The 24,827-nt window shown below is 39.6% G+C and overlaps 1 protein-coding gene across 1 annotated transcript in view; it reads right to left on the bottom strand.

Annotated features, from left to right (window-relative positions):
* Window positions 1-24,827, bottom strand: part of LOC109914200 (NEDD4-like E3 ubiquitin-protein ligase WWP1) — a 123,403-nt gene that overhangs the window by 49,723 nt on the left and 48,853 nt on the right. Inside the window, exons 16-20 of the mRNA XM_048596004.1 lie at window positions 23,286-23,445; window positions 15,359-15,492; window positions 9,390-9,530; window positions 8,131-8,251; window positions 6,240-6,344 (exon numbers count right to left, since the gene is read on the bottom strand). Of these exons, the coding sequence (XP_048451961.1) occupies window positions 6,240-6,344; window positions 8,131-8,251; window positions 9,390-9,530; window positions 15,359-15,492; window positions 23,286-23,445 (661 nt within the window). The remainder of the gene's footprint in view (window positions 1-6,239; window positions 6,345-8,130; window positions 8,252-9,389; window positions 9,531-15,358; window positions 15,493-23,285; window positions 23,446-24,827) is intronic.

The following is a 24,827-nucleotide window of genomic DNA, read 5'->3' as shown; positions in this document are numbered from 1 at the left end:
TTCCTTTACCTCGACTCTCTTTCATCTTAGAAGTGCAACAACTTTCTGGGCTCTTTGGAAAACTGTTGTAAACTCAGACTTGGCTGCTGTTGTTTCTAAGTGTAAATATGCACCCGTTCTCAGTAAAGCAACCTAAGCCTTTCTTTGATAGCTAACAATTGAACCACTTTGTGGATAGCCTGTGGAACAGATCACATGATCCTTCACGTACCTAACCTTAAATATTAAGTCCCAAAACATAATGACCAGAATCTCATGAGATTCAGAGCAATGAAATCTGGACTGAAGTTGCTGTTGGACGACCCTGTGATCTGTACCAGCCCCCATTCACATAATCTTTAATCCCTTTAGACCTATGAACTATAGCTACATATTTCTTGAAGGTCTTCACTGTTTTGGCCTCAACAGTTTCCTGTGGCAGAGAATTGCACAGGCTCACCATGTTCTGGACTTCCAGCAGATCTCTCCTGCATCCACCCTGTCTAATCCTGTTAGAATTTTTGTAGTTTTTTCTATGAGATTCTCCTCTCATTCTTTGAGACTCAAGCGAATATAGCTCTAACTGATCCGGTCTCTCCCCATAGGTCAGTCCTACCATCCCAGGAATCGATCTGCTAAACCATCTTTGCACGCCTTCAATAGCCAGAACATCCTTCTTCAGATAAAGAGACAAAAACTACAGACAATATTCTAGGTCTTATGAATGCCCTGTACTGTTGCAGCAAGATATCTCTGCTTTGAAGACCAACATACAATTTGCCATCTTTACTACCTGCATGTTTACTTTCAGCAACTGATGTACAAAGTCACCCAGGTCCTGTCGCACCTCTATCCCATTCAGATAATAATCTGCCTGCCTCTTTTTGCTACCAAAGCAGATAACCTCACATTTATGCATCTGCGATGCATGAGATTAGATGATGTAGTTCTTCAAGACCCAGAGACTCAGTCTACAGCTCCAACAATTTAGTCCGTATCACTTCCCTGGTGACTTTCCCTCCCTTTTATTTCCTGTTTACTTCTGAAATGTTACTTGTATCCTCTTATGCAGACAGATGCAAAGTATCAGTTCAAGTCATTTGCTATTTCCTTATTTTCCACTATTGAATGTTCAGTGAGACTTTCTCTAGGGCCAATGCTCACTCTGTTAATTCTTTCCTCCTTTAAATATTTATACAAACTCTTACTATCCATCTGTATGCCTGGTTAGCTTTCTCTCATACTCTAATTTTGCCTTGTTCATTAAAAAGCAAAGAATGACCAAAAAATTAATGTTTTGTCCAATCTTCCGACTCGCCAACTGTCTGTACAATCACACGCTTTTTCTTTTGTTTTCTATTGATAATCCTAGTTCTTGTGGATCCATCTGTTGCAATTTTTCTTCCTTGAGAAGACAGTCAGGCTGTGGAAAGGCAGACATCTGACAGTTACCAAATCCGTGGTTAATAGCTTTGGTATGAAAGTCAGAATAGGAGATGAAGTGTGATGCTGGTCAAAAAGAGCTCAAGAACAAGAAACAGGACACAAAAACAGTAGTTTTCTGGTCAGAAACTGTCAGTGGTGTACCCCATAAGTTATTGTTTTGGAACTTGGTGAGTATTGGACTTTTGAGTCACATTATTAAATTCTGGAAAAACACAAGATGCTGTCCTAGGGGAAGCCAAGGAAAGAGAAGGAAAACCCAGGACAGCAAGATTTCTACAGCAAACTAGAAACGTAGATCTGGAATGGCTCCCAGTCATGAAATCTATAAAAGAACCTAGGATCAGTCTAAAAGGTAGATGGATAAATCAAAGGTGTCTGGAAATCTGGACATCAAGACATCAAATAAACAAAATACTTTTAAGAAGTCATGGTCACAACCTACAGCCCCAATGTTGGAACAAATTGGAAAATAGGTTAAAGGTGAGAAGCCAGGGCATCTGGATCCTAGCAAAACCTTTCAAAAATCTGTTCATTGAAATTCAGATTATATACTTAGCAAAACAATGAAAAACATTAAAATAAAGAACTGTGGACACTGAAGATGTGAAACAAAAACAAGTTTCTGGAGAAACTCAGCAGGTCCAGCAGCATCTATGGAGAGAAAACAGTTAACATTTCATGGTTAGTGACCCTTAGTTCTGAAGAAGGATTTTTTTTTGTTTAAGGAAAGACATCATTTCATTGGAGGCAGCTCAGAGATGGTTAACCAGGATGATTCCTGGTATGCAGAGATCGTCTTATGAGCAAAGATTAAATAGGTTTGGACTCATTGCACCTTAGAAGAATGAGAGGTAATCTCACTGAAACTCATCGGTTTCTTAAGAGGTTTGACAGGATAAATGCTCAGAGGATGTTTCCCCATATGGGAGAGTCTAGGATTAGAAAGCATGGTCTCAGAAAAAAAGGAGTGCCAATTTAAAACTGAGCTGAGGAGGAATTTCTTCTGAGAGTGGAGTCTTTAGAACTGCTTGCCACAGAGAGCTGTGGGTACAGAGTTCTTGTGTATATTTAAGGTTGAGATAATTCAATTATCAAGGATTATGGGGAAAGAGCAGCAAAGCGGATGTAAGGAATGTTAGATCAGCCACAAATCCACTGAATGGCACAGCAAGCTTGAGGTTGAATGGCCTACACCTGTTCCTGTTTCTTATGGTCTTAAAAAGGTGGAAGTAATTGTAGTGGGAGTCAACAATTTTAAAAGGGAAAAATGGCAGATTCAAAAGGTCATATGGCCTATTCTTATTTCTTTTGCAAAATATTGATTACAATGTTCTGGGTGCATGTCATAACACTGTAATTTGTCATCTTGCTCTGTAGCTGCTAGTCTGCTAAATTAGTTATTTGACTTAATCTGCACTGTGTGGCTTCAACTTTGAAGACTCTGGCAGGGAGTTAAAATTACTGAATTACTGAAATGCTCTGCTGCATGGTATGAAGTGTAGTTCTTAAATAACTGGGATTGAAAGCTGGTTAAGAAGTAATCTAAATGAGGAATCTTCTAAAATGGGGAAATTTCTAAACCTGAGACATATGTAATAGAAATCCGATCCTCTCTCTGTGTGGGAGGGATGAAAAAGGTTTAAAAAAAGTTCTGTTACCCTCAGTTTATTAAGACTAAATTCAGAACGTCTAAGAACTATCTTCCACAAAACAGGCACGTTCTATTGCCTACAACATTAACTTATGATTCCTTACTATTATGCAAATCATGTATACTGATTTGGGTATGCAAACTCTCCAAGTTTACAGGTGATGTAAAGTTAGCAGGAAGAACATGGGAATGAGTTGGATAGAGTTGAGAGGGCAATTACCCAGATTCAAGAGAATTTAGATCATTTAGGTAGCTAGGCCAATAGGCAACAAAGGAAAGCTAAGACGACAAGTTTGTGACATAAGGAAAACTTTAACACCATTGTGGACTTCAGAACAGTAATCCAAGGAGGAGGAGAGAAGGTGAAGAAATTTAATGTGGCTTTTCCAGAAAGTGTGCTGGAAGTATAGAAACTAGGGCTCTTCTCCAAGACCAACAAAGGCTGTAAGGCGATTTGAGTTGGTGTTTAAAATCAGGTGGAGCTCAGATAAGAGTAAAGGAAGCATGATATGATTTCCAATGCTTGGCATTGTGATAACCAGGTGCGGGGTTGGGGGCGGGGGAGAGCAAGAGCAAGAGAGAGAGAGAGAGACACAGACAGGGAAAGCAAAAGAATCAGAGGTGACCTAAGGAAAAATATCTTGCGCACAAAATAGAGATAGCAAGAACTGCAGATGCTGGAGTCAGAGATAACACAGCGTGGAGCTGGAGGAACAGCAGGCCAGGCAGCATCAGAGGAGCAGAAAAGTTGACGTTTCAGGTTGGGACTCTTCTTCAGAAATGGGCCATTTCTGAAAGAAACTTATTTTCTTGTACACTGAGATTCAGGTCCCAAACCACGTCATCCTGTAGCTACATCTTTTAATGGCTATCAGATTGTACTTATGCATGCCTATTTGCACTCTCATTTCCTCTGTTTTGTTTTGAATGCTATATGCTTGACATACAAAGCTTTTATTTTATCCTTTTACTCTCTTTGTAAATTCTAGCCATATTAGTTGGTTGACTCTGAGCAGATTCTCTATTTCTTCCTGACTATCAATTCCAGTATTAAAACTTTTCATTTTGGCCTTGATTTGATTCTTTGATTTAACACACATTCTCAGATTGGATCGCTTGCTGCCACTATTCAGTTTAAAATCCTCTCTTCTACTTCAGTTATGTGGTGGTCAGGAGCTCTGGGCCCAGCGGGTTCAGATAGAGACTGTCCTAGCTGTACAGATTATACTTTCCCCAGCACTGGTGTCACTGCTCCACGATCCTGGACCGACTTCTCTCTCACCAGTCTTTGAGCTGCACGTTGATCTCAAACGTGATTTGCCCTCTGCCAATCTGCATGTGGCTCGGGTAATATTACTGAGATTATGACCTTTGTGATTCTGCTTTTTAATTTGCCAGCTAGCTCCTCATATTGACTATACAGAAATTCCTTTTTCTATGTCACTGGTACTTACATGAATCACAACATGTCATCTTCCCACTCCAACTTCCTGTCCAGCCCTGAGTAGATGTCTCAATCCTTGGCACTGGGCAGACAACATAACCACCTGGATTTTCATTCTTTGCCTCAGAGAATGGAGTCAATCCCCCTCACTGCACTGTCCCCAATTACATCTAGATTCCTTCTTAGTCCCCCATCTTGAGAAGCTTGTCCTACTATGGAGCCATTGTTGGTTAGCTGATCCACCTTGCCATCCTCACACTCATCCAGACAAGCTGATAGAACCTCAAATCTGTTGCACAACTGCAAGTGCTTCAACTGTTGCTCTCCTGCTCTCTGGGTCCCCTTATCTGGTTCATTTGCTAAACACTGACCAAATATCAGACGATCCAATCCTATGGATGTGAGCATTGTTGATTCAGCCAGCATTTATTGCCCTAATTGTCAGAAGGCAAGTATGAGTAAACCATGTTAACATAGAAGATATTTCCTTCCCTAAGGGCTATTAGTGAACCAAATATACATGGTCGCCACTAAGCAAACTTTTTTAATTCCATTAGGATGGTCCTGGGGCTCTGTTTCTTCCTAGAAAGAAGGACTGAACAATTCCCATCCACCACCACCACCCCGCTCCTCTGCCTGGCCAAGCTTGTTCTCACTTTAAACAACTTCTCCTTTAACTCCTCTCACTTTCTTCGGGTCAAAAGTGTGGCCATGGGTACCCGCATGGGCTCCAGTCATGCCTATCTCCTTTGTGAGGTTTGTGGAACATTCCTTGTTCCAATCCTACTCTGGTCCTTCCCCACAACTCTTTCTCCAGTACATCAATGACATCATTCGTGCTGCTTCCCTCTCTCATCTGGAATTGGAAAAATTTATCTATTTTGCTTCTAATTTCCTTCCTTCCCTCAACACCAGTGCTCCACAAGGCTCCATACTCAGCCCCTTACTATATTCCTTACACGCTCACGACTGCATGGCCGAATTCTGCTCTAACTCCATCTATAAATTTTTGCTAATGACATCACCGTAGTTAGTCAGATCTTAAACAATAATGAGACAGAGTGGAAGAATGAGATGGAGCGCTTCATGGCATGATGTGAAGACAACAATTTCTCCGTCAATGTCAGCAAAACAGAAGAGCTGGTCATCAGCTTCAAGGTGCAGAGTGGAGGACATGCCCCTGTCTGTATCAATGGTGGTGAGGTGGAGATCGGCAAGAGCTTCAAGTTCCTAGGAATAAATATCACCGACAAAGAAATGGCATAAACTAGAAAATTTTGAAGAAACTTGTTTCTGGTCAATAGGGAGACCAATAAATCTTCTCTTAGGCATTACAGTTGTGATCAACAAATCAGTAGAATAGGAGGGACTGAATCAATTATTTACTGCATAGTGTTGCATGTGGAATGTTTTTCATAATTATTATTGCAGGTCTATATACATATGGTCAACCTAGTTGTCCTAATTACTGTACATATGGTTCATATTGTCAGAGTAGGGGCACTGTTCCTGTGTGACAGGATTTTTAAAGTTCTCAAATTAGGAACTTCCATAATGCTTCAAACTATAGGGAAATAACCCATACATGAGCTCTATCATGACCAATATAGCAGACCAGCCTCATAAAAGATGCCTGCAAAATTAATTTTGTTTAGAATTATTGCAGTTAACTAGTTCAAAATTAATATTTAACACTTTTAATAATTCTGTGATCCATACCTGCCAGAACCAAATGATTTGTTTGCTATTTCTGGTGTAATGGCGGTAGACTGTATTCCTCTGCCAGTCAGTAAGATCCACCTCCTGCATGCCGCAAAGCATAACCTGTAGAAAAAGACAATAAGGTTTTACTCCACAAATATGTATCACAACAAAACAACAAGTAATCATGAGTGTCAGGTAAATCTCCAAATTAAACACTATTATGTTGCAAGTACAGCCAAAACAGCAGCACAATTAAGATTGGAAACATTTTGGCAAATTGGTTATGATAGGTGGGGGGAAATCAAAGATGATTCTTCACAGGAATTTCAGAAGGCAATTGATAAAGTACATGTTAGGCTACTTATTAAATTAAAAGCCCATGATTTTCGGAGTAGTATATTAGCATTAATAGAGGATTGGTTAACTAATACATTCAAAGTTGATACAGACAGATTTTTAAATCAGTAAGGGAATCCTTACAGCGAAAAGGCAGGAAAGCGGAGTTTAGGATTACCAGATCTCATTGAAGACTGGAGCAGACCTGATGGGCTAAATGGCCAACTTCTGCTACTTTGTCTAATGATCATTAATAATTGAAAATTCATTTCTGTTTTTAACATACTTAATGACTAAGCTCTCGGGGCACAAAATTTCAAAGATTCACCACCTCTGATCGAAGAAGTTCTTCACCTTAGTCTTAAATGACTTGGCTTTTATTCTGAGGCTGTATTCATTTTTTCTATACCACAGAGCCAGGGGAAAACATTCTTTTTACACATACTCTGTCCATTCCTTTAAAAGTTTTAGGAGTAGGAGAGAAGCACAATGTTGTACTAAAAGACCATTTTTCAAACTACAGAAGTATGTGGTAATGTTCCTGAGTATTTGGCAATCAGGCAACTGTTCTTTTGTTCCTTATTAACAAATTGGGTAAACTGTATAATTTCAAAATATATAGCTGACACAGAACTGAAGTAGTGTAATAAAGTTAGGACGATGGTAATAGATTACAAGATGACATTTATTAGTGAAATCGGCAGATTCAATATGCATGAAATTAAACAGAATAAAGATCGAAGGGAAACATTTTAACGGGAAGATTGAGAAATAGCATTATAAACTAAATTACACAATTCTTTGAAGGTGCCAATGAAAATTGAGAACTATGCAAAATAAATGTGTTTATTAAGAGCGACGTTGAAGACGGCAACAAACAAGTTTTGAATCATACAAAACACTCCTTTGGCTTCAGCCGAATTGTTGCATTCATTCTGGAATCTTCTTTTGGAAAGATTTCAATGCTACAAAGATGGTACAAAATAGATTAAAGAGAAGGGTACTGGGCAGAGGCAATTCAGTTATGAGGACAGCCTGGAGAAGCTGAGATTGTTTCCCTCAAGAGCAGGGACAGATAAAGAAGATTTAATAATGATGTTCAAAATACCTATTAGTTTCATAGAACATAGAAGATAATGTTTCCAGTAACCAAGTATTTGCCAACCAGAGGGCACAGATATAAGATGTTTGACAAAAGACCTAGAGGCAAAGTGATGAAAAACTTATCTGAGTTAAAAACATAAGTCTCAGGAGCAGAAATAGGCCAAAAATGAATGCAGTGAAATGGAAAATGGGTAGAGGTAAAGAATTGATTAGATAGCTTAGCCAAAGGATCAGGACAGATGTAAGAACTTAATTGCCTCTATCAGAACTCTGAATCTCTAAGTACACTCAAATTTAAAATATTTAAATGCAAGTATGATAATGTAGGTCTGATAAACCAAGAAATTACACACAATAAAATAATGGAACAGATAGGTCATGTATGCATGACTGTAAAGTTCTAAAATAGATTAAATTCTTTCTTATAGCTTTATTATTTGGAGAAATTTAATAGCAACAGTCTCACCTCAAGCTCTTTTTCATCAAAGTACTGCAGCCACTGTAGAGGCACTACCTCATTGAAGCCGTCTAAAAAAGCTCTGGTTTGATCTTCCACCCCACGTGAAAATCGCCATTCTGCCATAAGACTGAAAAAGCAGAGGGCATGCCTTAAAGTAACTACACAAAAATACTACTTGTTTAAATAGTTACACTTATGTACAACAAAACTATTTGCTGTATAGCTCAATTAAGTAATACACCAAGTAAGTATTTGAATTCTGAGGATATTAAGTGTACTGAGAACAATAGCCAGCAGAAAATTCAGAGAATTTTTTTAACAAACAAGAGAGAGAGAGATAGGGGGCTGGAAGTAGTCAGATGCTCAGTCAGATCCATTTTTAAATTTGTTTACACTCAGCAACATTACATACTGTTCCACATATTTAGGTGGGAAATTCAATGAAGAATAACACTTATTAACTCTAAACAAATCAGAAAAAGTCTAGACTGAATAATTGTGAATGTTGTGTCTTTAACATCACATTTCTACATCGACATCATAAACTAATTAAGTTTTCTGCAACTATTAACTTATTCATGGGATACAAGTAGCACTGGCAAGGCCAACAGCTAATTTTGTCCCAACGACAATGATGGAATGATGAAATAAGTCAGGACGACATGGAACTTGGAGTGAATCTTACAGGTGGCGATGGTGCTCCCATCTGAATTCATCCCTTCTAGGTAGTACAGGCTGTGGGTTTGGATTATGCATTTGTGGAAGCCTTAGTGAGTTGCTGTCATGCATCTTGTTAATAGTGCACTTTGTTACCACTGAGTTTGGTTGTGTATGTTGCTTTATACTATACATTACCGTTTTGGAACAATCCTGTTGATTTTTGATGGTTTTGCAAAGCAGAGTTGTGCTAACTGTCATCTTCAGATAAAGCATTTCCAGATGTCAAGTGAATAAAGGAATCAAGTCTCATTTTGTCCCTGTTTTTATGTATTTCAATCATATTAATATGGTTAAACAGGAAAAACAGAGAGGTAGAAGTGGTCAGGATACAGGAATATCTGTGTAGTAGAGAAAGAGGACCCATGAGATGCAAAACTGAAGTGCTGCAAAGGCTGCTACCGGTGGAAGTATAGGCTTATATGGGAAAATGCATTCTAAAAATAAGAAGCTGGTACTTAGAATGATGAAAATTGAAAGGAACTGCAAGCAGATGAGAGAGTTTTAACATGTTGTTATAGATACGTTTGCTTAAAAAATTGTTTTACCCAATGTATTCTTCTTTATTTTCCTCTGTCACTAAGATGTTCGATCCTCCTTGTTTTAGTTCATGGGAGGTAACTTTTCCTAAAATTTCCATGTCAACGGCAAAATACATTTCTAGACCACATTCTTCAATATTGTTGTCCCTGCAAGAAATTATTTAATAGCATTATGCAAAAATCACTAATTACATGTCGATCAATGATTTAATTAAACACAGTATAAGATGCTGCTTTTGATCTTGCAGATCACCCATCTTCAACGGGTGAATGTGCTCAACCATACAGATCAGAAAGTTTACTGAGTAAGCGGATTTCAGTGGTTGAGGAGCTGCAAAATGGCCCCAAACAAGTCATTGAACAGAATAAAAACCAAAAGAACTGTTGATGCTGTAAATCAGGAACAAAAACAGAAGTTGCTGAAAAAGCTCAGCAGGTCCGGCAGCATCTGTGAAGAAAAAAATCAGTTAATGCTTCGGGTCCAGTGACCCTTCTTCACAACAGTCATTAAACAGGCTTGTTACCCAAGTAGTTTCGATACCCAACATTGCTGCGCTGAATTTGAACAGGGGGAAAAAGAAGTTTGTGAAAGCACACAGGTGAAGATACAACATACATTTCTAATCATGGAGCCTCAGAAAATGGCCCAATTCAAAATCTTCATTTTTGATACTCCTTGTTTTTTGTGTCACAGATGAAACTAGCAATAATAAAAAAAATCTTGTTTTCCTGACTAAATTGTAATATGAATAGACAGTGCACTATTAAATCTGTAAAAAGAAATTTGTTCATTATTACTGGAAACTGGTCTATTTCTGCTTCAAGTTTGTACTTATCACAGAGTAACATTTGTGAACTGACAACAGCTTTTTTTAAAAAGAAAATGTCATTTACAAGGTGATAACGATCAGATAATTATTTTTCATTTGTGATGTTGATTGAAAGATAGATATTTTCTGGGATACCAAGAATAAACTCCTTCTTTTGCTCAAAACAATGCCATCTTTTTACATCGACATGAACGGCAAATCAGGCCTTGGTTTAATGTCTCATCCGAAAAATAGCAACTCCAACAGTGAAGTGTTCCTTCAGTACAGTATGGAGTGACAGCTTGGTTTTTATGTGGGACTACGTGGTCCAGAAGGGAGAATGAACAGAGCCGTAGCTGACACACAATTCTCACTGGTATTTGAAATGGTAATCCCCATAGTAGCGGCAAATAATCCTTATTAGGAGGCAAAGTTTAAAATAATTTTATTGATTAAAGGATAGTTCTAAGCAGGGCTTCTGGCAGGAATTGGAGAACTTTCAGTATCACTGATTCAAGTCCGCCACGGATAGTGCTTAGGTTCAGGTGCTCTGATCAAAAAGTGCAAGTTGAACATTTTAATTTTAACTTAAATGGCCCATAATTGACCTTTAGAAAAGTGTAATCCAGGAGTCTGACAATAGTTAAACTATTGCAACCTCTTCAGGATCCAAACTGCACTTTTATGCCTTTTATACATCCACCTCTTCAAAGTCTCTTGGCAGTCAAAAACAACTTAGTTATACAAACATCAGATAAAAATGTAAATTGCTTTATGTGACACTAAAGCAAACATACAGATACAGCATTTATGATCAGATTCAGTTAGTTCAATCAAATTGCTGCTCATGTAGAGTAAGCCGACAGGACAATAATTGGCAAGCTGCTCATCAGTACGCTTATAGCGCTGGCATTCTACCAATTAGACCCAACCATAAAAACCGTTCAGACCTCTGGTAAACATCACTGGATATACAGCTGCTTCGCTCTGCTCACACCTGCTTGCCAAGGGGGATGGTGTGAAGAATTAGACTATTTCTCTTCTCCATCCGAGTGTGGACATAAGGTATACAAAAATATAGATAACAAAATATGCGTCATTGTTAGTAGTAAAGACTAAGTAAATTCATGGAATCACTGACAGCTTAGAAGAATGGGCAGATTAAATAGATGCATATGGAAGATGTGATGTAGAAGAGATTCACTAAGAAAATGCTGGAGATGAGGAGCCTTAATTATGATGCACGTCATGAAACTGGAAGTTATGTCACTAGAAGACGATATCAAGAGGGATTTCATCCCAGAGATACTCAGAAAATGATGATAAATAGAAATCAAGAACAATTATTTCCACTGGTTAATGAAATGATTACAAAAAGAACTAGCAGACAGATTGCAAGACCTTTTTTAATGCAGAAGATAATTTGATCTTTTTCACCAAAGTGGTGAAAGTAAATCCATAAAAGCTCCTAAAAATAAAGTAGAATCTATCAAATAGAAAATATTTAAAGGAAGATAGGAGACAGAAAGAGAATAGGTTTAAGTGGATAGCTCTTTCACACAGCAAAGATGCAAGGAATAATTTGGTTCTTCAAGACTATAAAATCCTACAGTTTCATTCTGTATGTATAATTAAATAGCATAACATCAACCCAGATAATTAACTTAAATTAAACTAAAATCAATATAATTTAAGAGCATGAATTTGCATGAATAAATGGGTTTTTTTAAAACGATATCTTAGGAAAAACATTTTTTGAAAAGTTACACACTTTCAATTATAAACAAGGTAAAGTAGTAGAATTAAAGGAATTCAGAAAATTTGAGATACAGTCAGATGTTGACATGATGAGTTGAAATATTTAAGGAACAATTTCAATAGGCCATATGGTTTACTTTGTGGGCGCAATGGTTTCTCAACCAGCATTAAAGCTTGGGGAAATTTGAGATCCACCACCAGTTGCGCTGGTTTGGTCAATTTCACCAGACTGTGCTAGTACCAGTACAAACTAGAAGAATTATAGAACCACAGGGAAGTTACAGCTCAGAAATAGGTTATTTCATCCATTATACCTCTGCTCTTGTATAGTAAACATCCACTACACTACCATGATCAACCCTCTATGTTGCTTCCTCAAAAAATTCAATTAAGTTAGTAAGCTGCCTTAATCAAACCATGCTGATTACGACTGATTAAACCAAGTCCCTCCAAATAACAGTTAATCCTATCTCTCAACATTGATTCTAGTAATTCGCCTACCACAGAGGTCAGATTGACTGGCCTACTCCTTGCACCTTTTCTGAATAATGGTACAACATTTGCAGACATCCAATGCTCTGCTACCTCACCTAAAATACCTCTGATATCTAGCGAGGATTGGAAAATGATCCTGAACATCAGCTATTTCACTCCTGGCTTCTGCAAAGCCTACGGTATAATTCATCCAGTTCTGATTATTTATCCACATTCATGACGGTCAGTGCGTCCAGTACATATTTTCTTACTTTGTTCATTTTATTTAATATTTCACAGTCCTCCTCTTCAAGTAAAGTGTCTGCACTATTCTTCTCTTTAATGAAAACAATTTAAAACTACTTATTTAGAACACTGATCACATCTTTATTAACCCACGAATTATGAAGTATAACCCATTTCTTGGTCATCCCCTTGTTCTTCACATACTGATAAAACATCTTTGTATTTTCCTTATTTTGACCAGGCAATACTTTTTTTGTATCTTCTGTTCGCTTTCCTAATTTCCTTTCTGACTTCATTACTGCACTTGTTCTGTTCCTCTATGCTTGCTAAATGTTAGATTTTCTGAGACTGTGGCTTTTTTCTGCTTTATTTTACTTCATATGCTTCGGAATAATCAGAGCACTGTTTTTTTTGGGAATATCTCTAGACTGTACCTGTAGAATCTTGCTTCTAAATGCCTCCCATTGATATGCCACTGACTTTCTTTCAAGTAGTTGCAACCTCTCTACTGCTGCCAGATCATTACTCATTTGGCTTCCTAATTTCTGTTTTTACTTCATCACTTTACATCCTATTCATCTTTAAACTTCCTAAAGCATTGCATTTTCCAATTTAGAACTTTTACTTGTTGCCCTCTTCATAATGATGCTAAGTCTAACTGCATTATAATCACTATCTCCAAAATGGTCACCCACTGATAATTCATCCACCAGCCCAGCTTCATTTTCTAAACTTAAACCTGGAATGGTGCTTTCATCAGGCTTGGTATATACAAGTTTAAAAAAAGTTCCCCTGAATGTAGTTCAAGTATGGTGTGTCCTCTGTAGTTGAAACCCCAACTATTACTGCCTTGTTATTTTTGCTGTCAGAAATTGGCCTCCATGTTTGTTTCTCTTTTTCCCACTATTTCAAGATCTATAGTGGCTGTCATCTTTTTATTTCTGAGCTTAATCCATATGGTCTCATTTGATGCTTCATTTACCCTTCCTTATCCTTATATTACCCTCCTTAAAGCTGTGGTGGATTCATTAATCTATAATGCTCCACTTATCACACTTTTTATCCACTTTCTTTTCATGCCTGAAAACGCCATAATCCAGGGTCGTTGTGCTGCCTTCCTTGCCCTGTGAGTCAAATTTCCATTACAACAATGGTTCAATCTGTCCATTCATGCCCTTAGCTGGTCTTTATTGACCATACTCCTATTTACATATATATCTTTTAACAGTGCCAATTTTATGTGCTGTACATTTAAAAAAAAACTCTACTTCCTTTGTCTTTCACAATCATTCATTTAGTTTCTGCTTCCAGTTCCTTGTTCTGAATTTTCCCTCAAGTTCTCATTTCACTGCGAATCTAGTTTATACCCTCGCCCACAACGCCAACAAATTCCCCTGCAAATGTATTTAGCCTATCCTGTTCAAGTGTAGACCATTCATCTTCTACTGGTCCCAGAACTGGTACCAAAGCCCTAGAGTGTAATGCCCTCCTCCAGAAGAGGGCAAAACTGATGGATGTGCAATTCTGATTGGAATAACTGGTTTTTAAAGTTACGGAATGGCAGTTTTCCCATAAGAGCACAACTGCGATTCCACCCTCGGGTGACTGTCTGTGTGGAGTTTGTACATTCTCCCGTGTCTGCGTGGGTCTCCTCCGTGTGCTCCGGTTTCCTCCCACAGTCCAAAGATGTGGAGGCTAGGTGGGTTGGCCATGCTAAATTGCCCATAGTGTTCAGGGATGTGTAGCTTAGGTGGGTTATACGGGGACGGGTCTAGGTCTGGGTGGGATGCTCGGTAGTTCGGTGCGGACTTGTTGGGCTGAAGGGCCCGTTTCCACACTGTAGGAATTCTACGATTCTATACAACGTGTTTGGCTGCACCAGCTCAAACTCTGCTCAAGTTCTGAAAGCTAAAGTTCTCTCCAAGCAGCTTCGTCCCTTGTACCAAAGTAAAAGCCAACTAAAGCTCCTCCTAGTACAATTCCCCTCTTGCACTGTTTCGAGTCTCAGACTGCTCTGCTCCCATGATGTTTTCATTAGGTCATGCAACTGCCTGTCTTGGGGGTCCTCACCTCACTTGCTCCTTCGAGAACTCTAGGCCCGATTTTGTTCTAAATTGAGTGGGCTGCTCAGAGTCATTTATTTTTAGGAGGTAGTTATAATGTCTAATCTAATGGCAGAGTATATTTAGGCATTGATAATTTGTTCCTATGTTGAATATCATCAGATCAGCCATGATCACAGTGAATGGCAGAGGAGGCTCGATGGGCCAAATGGCCTACTTCCACTCCTACATTTTATGGTCTTATGATTCACATTTGTGACTTCACCAAATGGTTAATTCCCAAAATTCTCTTTGTCCCTGAAGGAAACTACAGTTAGAGGGTTTGATACTAACTGCATATAGGGGAATAGAAGAGACGAAGACATTCATGTGTAATGGCCAGCAAGTCATCATAATTTGACAGTGGCAGCAGCCTGGAGAATGTCACCTAATCTTAATTTTACCAACAATTTCATTTTTCATTTTGATCAATTCAAAGATTTAACATAGGTAATCTATTTTCAAGTTGCTAAATTCTAAGACAAACTTAGCAATTTCAGCCGAAATGAATGATTTACACTTAGCTATTTACTGAGGCCAAATTAAAATATTAATTTACTTAAAATAGTATTCTAATACTACATACCTAATCCAAATAAGGGAATTGTAAAATTCAGGGTCAATAGATTCTAAATCCTTAATTGTGAGCTTCTTGTTCAGCATACGCTTGTAGAATGGTAACGAGAATCCAGTGTCAATAAATTTTCCATGGAAAAGAGCCTATGGAAAAACACAATTTTACTTTGAGTTGCTTGCTAAAAGTAGTAATAACATATTATACGGTAACTATTAAAATGCAGAACAGCAAATGACGACACTAGTCTAATCGTTAGTATCAAGTAAACCTATTTTTTTAAAAATTAGTTTCTCAATCAATTTTTGACTTCTGAGATGGTGTGTGCTAATAAGTCCTCAGACACAGGTATAGGACTTTAATATTAACCCCAATAATGGGGAAATGAGAAGCCTGACCCAAACCAATAGCATAGCCACATCCAATGCCACATTTATACCAATGGATTTTGGAACATTTAAGTATTCAGGGAAGTGAATTTATCATTAACAAAACTAGATCAGGATCAAACACTGCATTTGAGATCCTGATTTAAAACTCACTTTTCTACAGGTTTCCCATGGGTCAGGAAACCCAGTAATGGAAAGGAGATAATAACCACCTTTTCCACAGCTAGCATAGACATGGTGGGCCAAAGGGTCTGAATCTATGCTGTAAGACTCTGACTCCCCGTGGACTAAATGGTGCAAGATCTGTCTCAGCCAGTCAGTCAGTCAAGGAACTTTTCAAACTTGCCTTTATTGATTACAGCCTTCTTCCCTGTCCCAATTACTGTGCTTCTCTCTCTCTCTCCAGTGCCAACTCTTCCACATCAGAGCTGATACCTGAATTTCTCCACTCCACTTACAACGTTCAATCTTCATCTCCCCCCCGACTGCTTGAACCTATACCCAAGGATTCCCAGTTATCACCTCCTGCTATTTATTTTCTCTTTCCCAGGCTATCAGTTTGGTTGGTTGCTGGGTAAAGAATGAGTTTAACAAATGATAATGTAGTTTGTGGAACCACCGAGCTATTACATCATTGTGTTCCATATTTTACACCTCAAAACATTAATTGCAGTGTTGCTAGTTTCATTGCTCAACTTTCTAAGGGCAGCACTTATTCATGGCCTTTGATAAATTCTTCTAGATTCCTGCAAGCATTACAAATAAATTAAAATATACCTCTCTGGAATCTGTCCGGAGGTTTTCTTCATTTATAAATAATCTATTTGTACCATCTTCGCTGCACAATTTTTCTAGAATGATCTTACTTACACTATCACTGAAATCGAATTTATTTTCGCAAATTGATAAACTTCAACAGAAAATGGAACATTGCAACAAAATATTGTTTTAAGCAACTGAAAGAAACTAACAGGATTTTAATATCTGCAAAGTCAATTTTATATGTACAAAGCGTGTGCATATACAAATCTGGTCAAACTTCAATGACCTCGCATGACAGATTAGCAAGACTTCCGCTCCTGACAGATTGCAGAAATTAACAGACAACTAGCCCTCAAACTGACGCTCACTACTGTTGGGTCCATCTTCTCCACCGAGCAGAATTAATCTCCATGACACCTGTGGGCCACATCAGTTGACTTCATAAAGTGATCAATCATTTGTACTGCAGTACTGCTTCCGTCATTTGCTTACTTACAATGCTGCCACATAATGGAAGAGTCAAATTAAAACTATGCTGCCCTGGTGAAAGTTGCTGCAAAATGAACCCAACTCTGCTACAAGTGCATGCTTAAGTAAAGTGTTTACTCACTTTCAGGGACTTTTGTTAGCCTCCAAATCTAAGTTCTCAATGGAGCTACAGTTTTAAAAGAACCCTATACATTTAAATATACTCGTGTGGAAAGTCATCATCTCTGCTGAAATCAATGCTGGAGAGAAGCCAAATTAATTCATGATTGCTGGTCTACTATTTCACAATGCTCGCACTGTACCTTAGGCAGAGGTGGAAGGAAGACAATTACTGGCATTAGGAAATCACTTTAAAGAAAGACTTTGCATTAATGCATTGCCTTTCATGACCTCAGGATTTTCTAAAACAACTTGCAGCAAGGAAACAACAAGGTGCAGAGCTGGATGAACACAGCAGGCCAAGCAGCATCATAGGAGCAGAAAGGCTGACGTTTCCGGCCTAGACCCTTCATCAGAAATTGGCGGGGGGGGGGGGGGTTCTGAAATAAACAGGGAGAGCAGGGAGGCGGATAGAAGATGGATAGAGGAGAGGATAGGTGGAGAGGAGACAGACAGTTCGAAGAGGCGGGGATGGAGCCAGTAAAGGTGAGTGTAGGTGGGGAGTTAGGGAGGGGATAGGTCAGTCCAGGGAGGATGGACAGGTCAAGGGGGCGGGATGAGGTTAGTAGGTAGGAGATGGGGGTGCGGCTTGAAGTGGGAGGAGGGGATAGGTTAGGGACGAGCTGGGCTGGTTTTGGGATGCGGTAGGGGGAGGGGAGATTTTGAAGCTTCTGAAATCTCTTTCAATTCCTCCCACTTCCTACAGACAAAGGGGGTGGCCATGGGTACCCGCATGGGCCCAAGCTACGCCTGCCTCTTTGTAGGTTATGTGGAACAATCCCTCTTCCGTACCTACGCTGGCCCTAAACCCCACCTCTTCCTCCGTTACATTGATGACTGTATCGGCACCGCCTCATGCTCCCACGAGGAGCTCGAACAGTTCATCCACTTCACCAACACCTTCCAACCCAACCTTAAGTTCACCTGGACCACCTCTAATACCTCTCTCTCCTTCCTGGACCTCTCTGTCTCCATCTCAGGCAACCACCTAGAAACCGATATCCATTTCAAGCCCACCGACTCCCACAGGTACCTAGTATACACCTCCTCCCACCCACCTTCCTGCAAAAATGCCATCCCCTATTCCCAATTCCTTCGCCTCCTCCGCATCTGCTCCCAGGATGAGGCATTCCACTCCTGTACATCTCAGTTGTCCCCCTTTTTCAAGGACCACAACTTCCCCCCCACTCAGTGGTCGAGAACGCCCTCAACCGTGTCTCCCGAATTTCCCGCAACTCATCCCTCACACCCCGTCCCCGCAACAAGAACCAAAAAAGAATCCCCCTCATCCTCACGTACCACCCCACCAACCTCCGGATCCAACGCATCATCCTCCAACACTTCCGCCATCTGCAATCTGACCCCACCACCAAAGACATCTTTCCCTCCCCAACCTTATCTGCTTTCCGGAGGGACCACTCTCTCCGTGACTCTCTTATCCGCTCCACACTCCCCTCCAGCCCCACCACACCCGGCACTTTTCCCTGCAACCGCAGGAAGTGCTACACCTGTCTCCATACCTCCTCCCTCACCCCCATCCCAGGCCCCAAGAAGACTTTCCACATCAAGCAGATGTTCACCTGCACATCTGCCAATGTGGTATACTGCATCCGCTGTACCCGTTGTGGCCTCCTCTACATCGGGGAAACCAAGCGGAGGCTCGGCAACCGCTTTGCAGAACACCTACGCTCGGTTCGCAATAAACAACTGCACCTCCCAGTCGCGAACCATTTCAACTCACCCTCCCATTCAGATGACATGTCCATCCTGGGCCTCCTGCAGTGCCACAACGATGCCACCCAAAGGTTGCAGTAACAGCAACTCATATTCCGCTTGGGAACCCAATGGTATCAATGTGGATTTCACAAGCTTCAAAATCTCCCCTCCCCCTACTGCATCCCAAAACCAGCCCAGCTCGTCCCCGCCTCCCTAACCTGTTCTTCCTCCTACCTATCCCCTCCTCTCACCTCAAGCCGCACCCCCATCTCCTACCTACTAACTTCATCCCGCCCCCTTGACCTGTCCGTCCTCCCTAACTCCCCACCTACACTCACCTTTACTGGCTCCATCCCCGCCTCTTCGACCTGTCTGTTTCCTCTCCACCTATCCTCTCCTCTATCCATCTTCTATCCGCCTCCCCCTCTCTCCCTATTTATTTCAGAACCCCCTTCCCCTCCCCCATTTCTGATGAAGGGTCTAGGCCCGAAACGTCAGCCTTTCTGCTCCTATGATGCTGCTTGGCCTGCTGTGTTCATCCAGCTCTGCACCTTGTTGTCTCGGATTCTCCAGCATCTGCAGTTCCTACTATCGCTGCAGCAAGGAAACTCCTTTTGAAGTAGATTGAGAAACACAGCAACCAATTTGCACAGAGCAAGTTTTTCAAAGCGCATTGCATTAAATGGCACAATAATCTGTTTCAGTAATGTCGGTTGAGGGATAAATGTGGCCCCAGACTCTGGAAGAACTCCCCTATTCTTCTTCCAGTAGTAGACAAGTCTCAGCTTGACATTTCATTTGTAAGATGGTCCCTCCTGTAAATGGAAAACTCAAATACTGCACTAAATTAAGCATCTCCATGCCTCAAAAGGCAAGAATCAATCTGAGAAATCTGAACATTTTCTGTGTACAGCAAAAATGGGTACTCACTACAATGAAGATTATTGCAGTGTCAGGAATGTAGCGCACTCTAATGTTACTTAGCAGCACCTCTTACAATCAAGATTCATTTGATGACAACAGTTAGGTCATCTGGAAACAATTGGAGGAATACCATCACATCTACAAAATTTTCCTTAGTTGACATATAATTATTATGCATCCTCCAGAGGACTGTCCAATGCTCAAGAGAGAAAAGACACTTGGGTAAATCAGACAGCAGATGAACTTCAGTCCTATCCAAATCACAAAATCAGGAAGCAATATTATAGTGCTAAGTAATCTGTCTTTGGGCCTCAATTTACCTTTCCATCACTAAACCTCAGTGTTGAAGAGGTCAATATTGCTCACAGAATTACAGAATTATTACAGTGCAGAAGGAGGCTGTTCAACCCATTGTACCTGCACAGGGTCTGCAAATTAGCATCAGGACCATTCTTCCGTAAGCATACAAATAATCATCTCATTTCCTCTTGATTACCTCAATTGAACCTACCTCCACTACACTTCCAGGCAGTATGCGTACTCCCTCCTGACATCTCAATTTTGAAAACTCTACTCAAACTTACCCTCAGCTTTCTCCTCTCCAAGGAAATCAGTCCAAAAATTTTTTTTCTTTATTCTTGTACAGTATGAGGACATCACTATCAAAGCCCAGCATTTGTTGCCCATCCCTGGTTGTCCTTGAACTCATTAGCGCTCTGGAGGCATTTCAGACAGCAGTTGAGATTCAACCATATTGTTGTCAGTCTGGAGTCTCATGAAGGCCAGACCAGGTAAGGAGAGCAGATTTCCTTCTCTAAAAAGATATTCACGAACTAGATGGATTTTCATGACATTGGTTACATGGTCACGATTAGACCACTGTTTTTAATTCTAGATGTTATTATGAATTAAAATTACATCATCTCCATGGTTGGTTTCAAAACCATGCCCCCCAAACATTAGCCTGGGGCTCTGGATTACCGGTTCAGTGAAATTTCTAATACCCCGCGAATCGTAACTGAGATTTCTCACCCCTGAAACCATTGTCTTCACATCCTTCCTAAAGTTTGATGCTCAGAAACGTGCACAATACTATGCTGATATCTAACCAATGACTTTTATAGGTTTAGTATAACTTCCAGTCTGGTACTCTATGTCTCTATTAATAAAGAAAAAGGATACTGCATGCTTCACTAACAGCTTTCTTCACTTGTGCTGCCACCTTTAATCATTTGTGCACTTGTACACCCAGCTCTCTCTGCTCCTGTGCATCCTTTAAAGTAATACCCTTTATTTTGTACTGTCCGTCCAGGTCCTTTCTATCAGGATGTATTACTTCACATTTCCCTGCCTACTCTACCAACTTATCAATGTACTTTGAAGTTCCACACTGTTTTCTTCACAATTAAGAATGCTACCAAGTTTTGTACTGCCCACAAACTTTGAAATTGTCTTGTATTTTTCAAGAGCTCGATCATTAATTTAAATCAGTAAAAGTAGGGGTCCCAATACCAGTCTCTGGGACACTCCACTAAAACCTTCCTTCAGCCCAAAAATTATCCAAAAATCCTTTCTGTTTCCTATTAGTCAGCCAATTTGGTATTCTGAATGATATTAAGTCTTCTGACCTATTCACAATTACTAATGAAGTTACATGGAGCTCTACGCAAATGCCAATTCTCTTCAGCAGTCTGTGCTCCATGGCCTTTCACAATGGTGATCCTGGAATTATCATTAAATATCAACGGACAAGAACCTACCCAATGTGAGATGATTCCAGGCAAAAACCAAGGTCTCAAAGCACATACTTTGCAATTTTCCGTTTGCTGATAACAGTGCATTGCTGCCAATTCAGAGTCAGATATGCAATATAGCATACATTCAATAACTTCTGCCTTACAACCATCACAAAGTAAACTGAAATAATGTCCCAGAAAAGCCTTTTCTCAATTTCAGTTTTCAGTCTATAAGCAGATTCTGTCACAGCAGTGGACAGCACAATCTCTTAAACTGTCTATATTAATGGTGAAACACATGTAAGAATTATCAAAGCAAGTGTTGTCTTTGAACATCAGTCGAGCAATAAAGAGATGCAAGTCTGCCTATTAAACAGTGTATAAAGCAAAAGTCCTGCTCATTCTGCATTGCACATGCAAGACGTGGTCTGTGTACCAACATCGTGACAAGAAGTTCAATCATTTTCAGTCGATCTACTTATGGAAGCTTCTGAAAGTCAGATGGCAGGACAAAATACCAGACACAGAGGTACTCACCCAAGTTGACATGCCAAGCTTCACCAAACACCATATTGGGACAGTCACAATGGGGTTTGACTGGTCACATAATCAGAGCGCCTGAAATTCACTTAGCAAAGTGAACCTTGAAAGAATAGGTCAAGTCGAGGGTATGGTCTTATGATAAAAAGGAAACACTACAAGAACATTAAAGGCTTTACTAAAGAGCTTTTAACTTCAAGTCCTGGGAGAAGATTGCCCCAGGTTTGTGATATTTGGAAGAAATCATATGAAACAAAACCTAGTGGCTTCCATTGAAAGTAAGCAAATTTCAGAAGCAAGAGCAAATCACAAGCAGAGACAAATCCTGAGCCAGCAACTCATTCATCTGAGGTATCCTGTCCTTAGATTAGTCTTAACAGTATCTGGTGGTTAGACAGGTGACTATCAAACAACACATACAGTCATATGGTCATCTTAACGAGTTGGACAATACAACCTTTAGAGATGCCAGCTGGGGCCACAGAGAACAGGATCTACTATCCCCTTACACATATCTTTTCAAGTATGCCCACCTTATGGGCCCTAGTATTGTGGCATATCCTGCTAGCTTTACCCTCTTCCACACAGGCAGCAAGAATAAATTATAGCTTATGCATTTCAGCAATTTAGCATAATTTTTTCAAGTTTTTATCTAATTGCTCACTTTAGTTTAAATTACAAACAAATGAAATATTTTCTGCGGCACCCCTCCTACTGATTAATTTCATAAAAAGCAGTGATAAAACCTGGCCCTCCCCAACTTTCTTAGGACACCTATTTGGGAAAGTGGAGAAAATACCTGAAGAGTGTCCCCATTCCCTGAGATTTTTAAGATTTTCCTTAGCAAGTTGTTTCACAGGTATAGCACTATTACTCTGCTGATATCGCTGAAACCATGTGTTAGACTGCATGCAAAATTGTAGCTTAGGGACTAGGCTTCAGATTTTCAAAAACATCTCACTTTTGTTCATATTTTGTGTAGACATCCAACCTAAGATTAGAAACTCTTTGCAATCACACTCAGTATGCTAATACTTCAATTTGTGAAAGTAAATGCCTGTACTTTAATGCAGAAAATTGTGGAATGCAAATTGTAATATTCAAAACAATATCTCATTTTAGATTTATTCCCATAACAAAAAGAATGCTCTGAGGGATCTAAAGCTCATATTATCCACAAACCCGTAGAACTTTAAATTAACATTTAAGTAACTAGCTACTCACCATTGCAATAAATCGCCCAATGAAACAAAAATATGATAGGTGATCTGGATTTATCGTGGATGCTGGATTTATCTGCAAACAATAGTTGCTCTTGCCAGCATATTCAAAAAGACAATACATTGGATTTAGCACCTCATGGGATAGCAGGAAAAACCATTCTCTGTGCAAAGAAAATTAAACATAGCTATTAAAATATACCATACATCACTTGATAATTAAAAAGTCAATATTCCACTTCCTTCTACATTATAAAAATGGAATTTCTACTCTACAAGTTTGAAAGCTAATAGATGAAACAGTTTCTAAATTGCAAGAATAACAATAACTTGTTAGAAAAATGCTGAAAATACTCAGGTTTGGTAGTATCTGCAGAAAGTGAAACAAAGTTAACATTTTAGGTCAATGGGCTTTGACAAGATTCTGGGTTCTGATGAATATTCAAACTGAATTATTTACTTTTTTCTCTCTGCACACAGGATACTAATCTATTTATTTTAGACTTAAAGCATCTGTAGTCTTTTGCTTTTGTAATAACCTATTTTGTCTTTAGACAAGCTTGGTCAACCTACTGCAACCAAATCTGCAATATTAACAAAATTCAATCCACTCAAAATAAATGCTTTTTTGTGAAATCATTTAGCAGACTCAATGATCTGAACTAACCTCACAACATTAAAAAAAAGACAAATCTTTATACGCTACAGAAGTTATGGGTAGGTCATAAGAATGTACAGATCGGATCCATCCCAGATTGTTGCGAGAAACTGCGATGGAGATAACATAACTGTGACCTCAATCATTCAAATGTCCTTGGGCATGCAAGTGGCTCAAAAGAATTGGAGAATTTCAAGTATTATCGCCCTGTTCAAAACAGGGAAGAGGGATGAACCTGGTTAACAGAGGCCAGTTATGTGGCAAGATTGAAAAAGCTGGAATTGTTCTCCTTATATGCAGTGGAAAGCACAATGGGTAAGAGATAAGTCTCTAGTTAATCAGTAGCCAGGGATCAAAGATTTATAATTATTTGTGAAGGAACGAGAGGGGAAATGAGATCCAACTCCCACCACCTAGGTTATTAAGGTCAGGAATACACTGCATGAAAGGAAATGCACTTGAAAACAACTAATTTGTAGGGTTATTTGGAAATGGTGAAGTCTGTGATTATATTGGGCAGCTCTTTCAAACAGTCAAAGCAGGCATGGTGGCTTGAATGCCTTTTGTCATGTAGTAAATGTTTTTAAACTCCAACGAGTCTTCACACAAATAATGAATTAGTTCTACAAATATATATTCAAATGTAACCTGGCACATGAGGATTTTTACAGACAGTATCACCAATAGTTTCTTACTAAGTGCTTCGTTTTATCAAATGTGACTTGAAATTACGTTCAGCCTCAGATCTTTGGGAAAATGTACTCGAAGGCAGAAATTGGGATGCACAACAACATGAAGTCCCCGAGCAGAGGCTGATAACCAAGTCTGGTACCCGTAAGGACGGCCACAACCAGGGTCCTGGGTTCATGTCACATTAAAGGTGACCCC

The sequence above is a fragment of the Rhincodon typus genome, chromosome 4 (assembly GCF_021869965.1).
Source record: "Rhincodon typus isolate 14 chromosome 4, sRhiTyp1.1, whole genome shotgun sequence".
Taxonomy (NCBI): domain Eukaryota; kingdom Metazoa; phylum Chordata; class Chondrichthyes; order Orectolobiformes; family Rhincodontidae; genus Rhincodon; species Rhincodon typus.
Note: the sequence above shows the minus strand (reverse complement) of the source record. Positions and strands in the feature narration are given on the sequence as shown.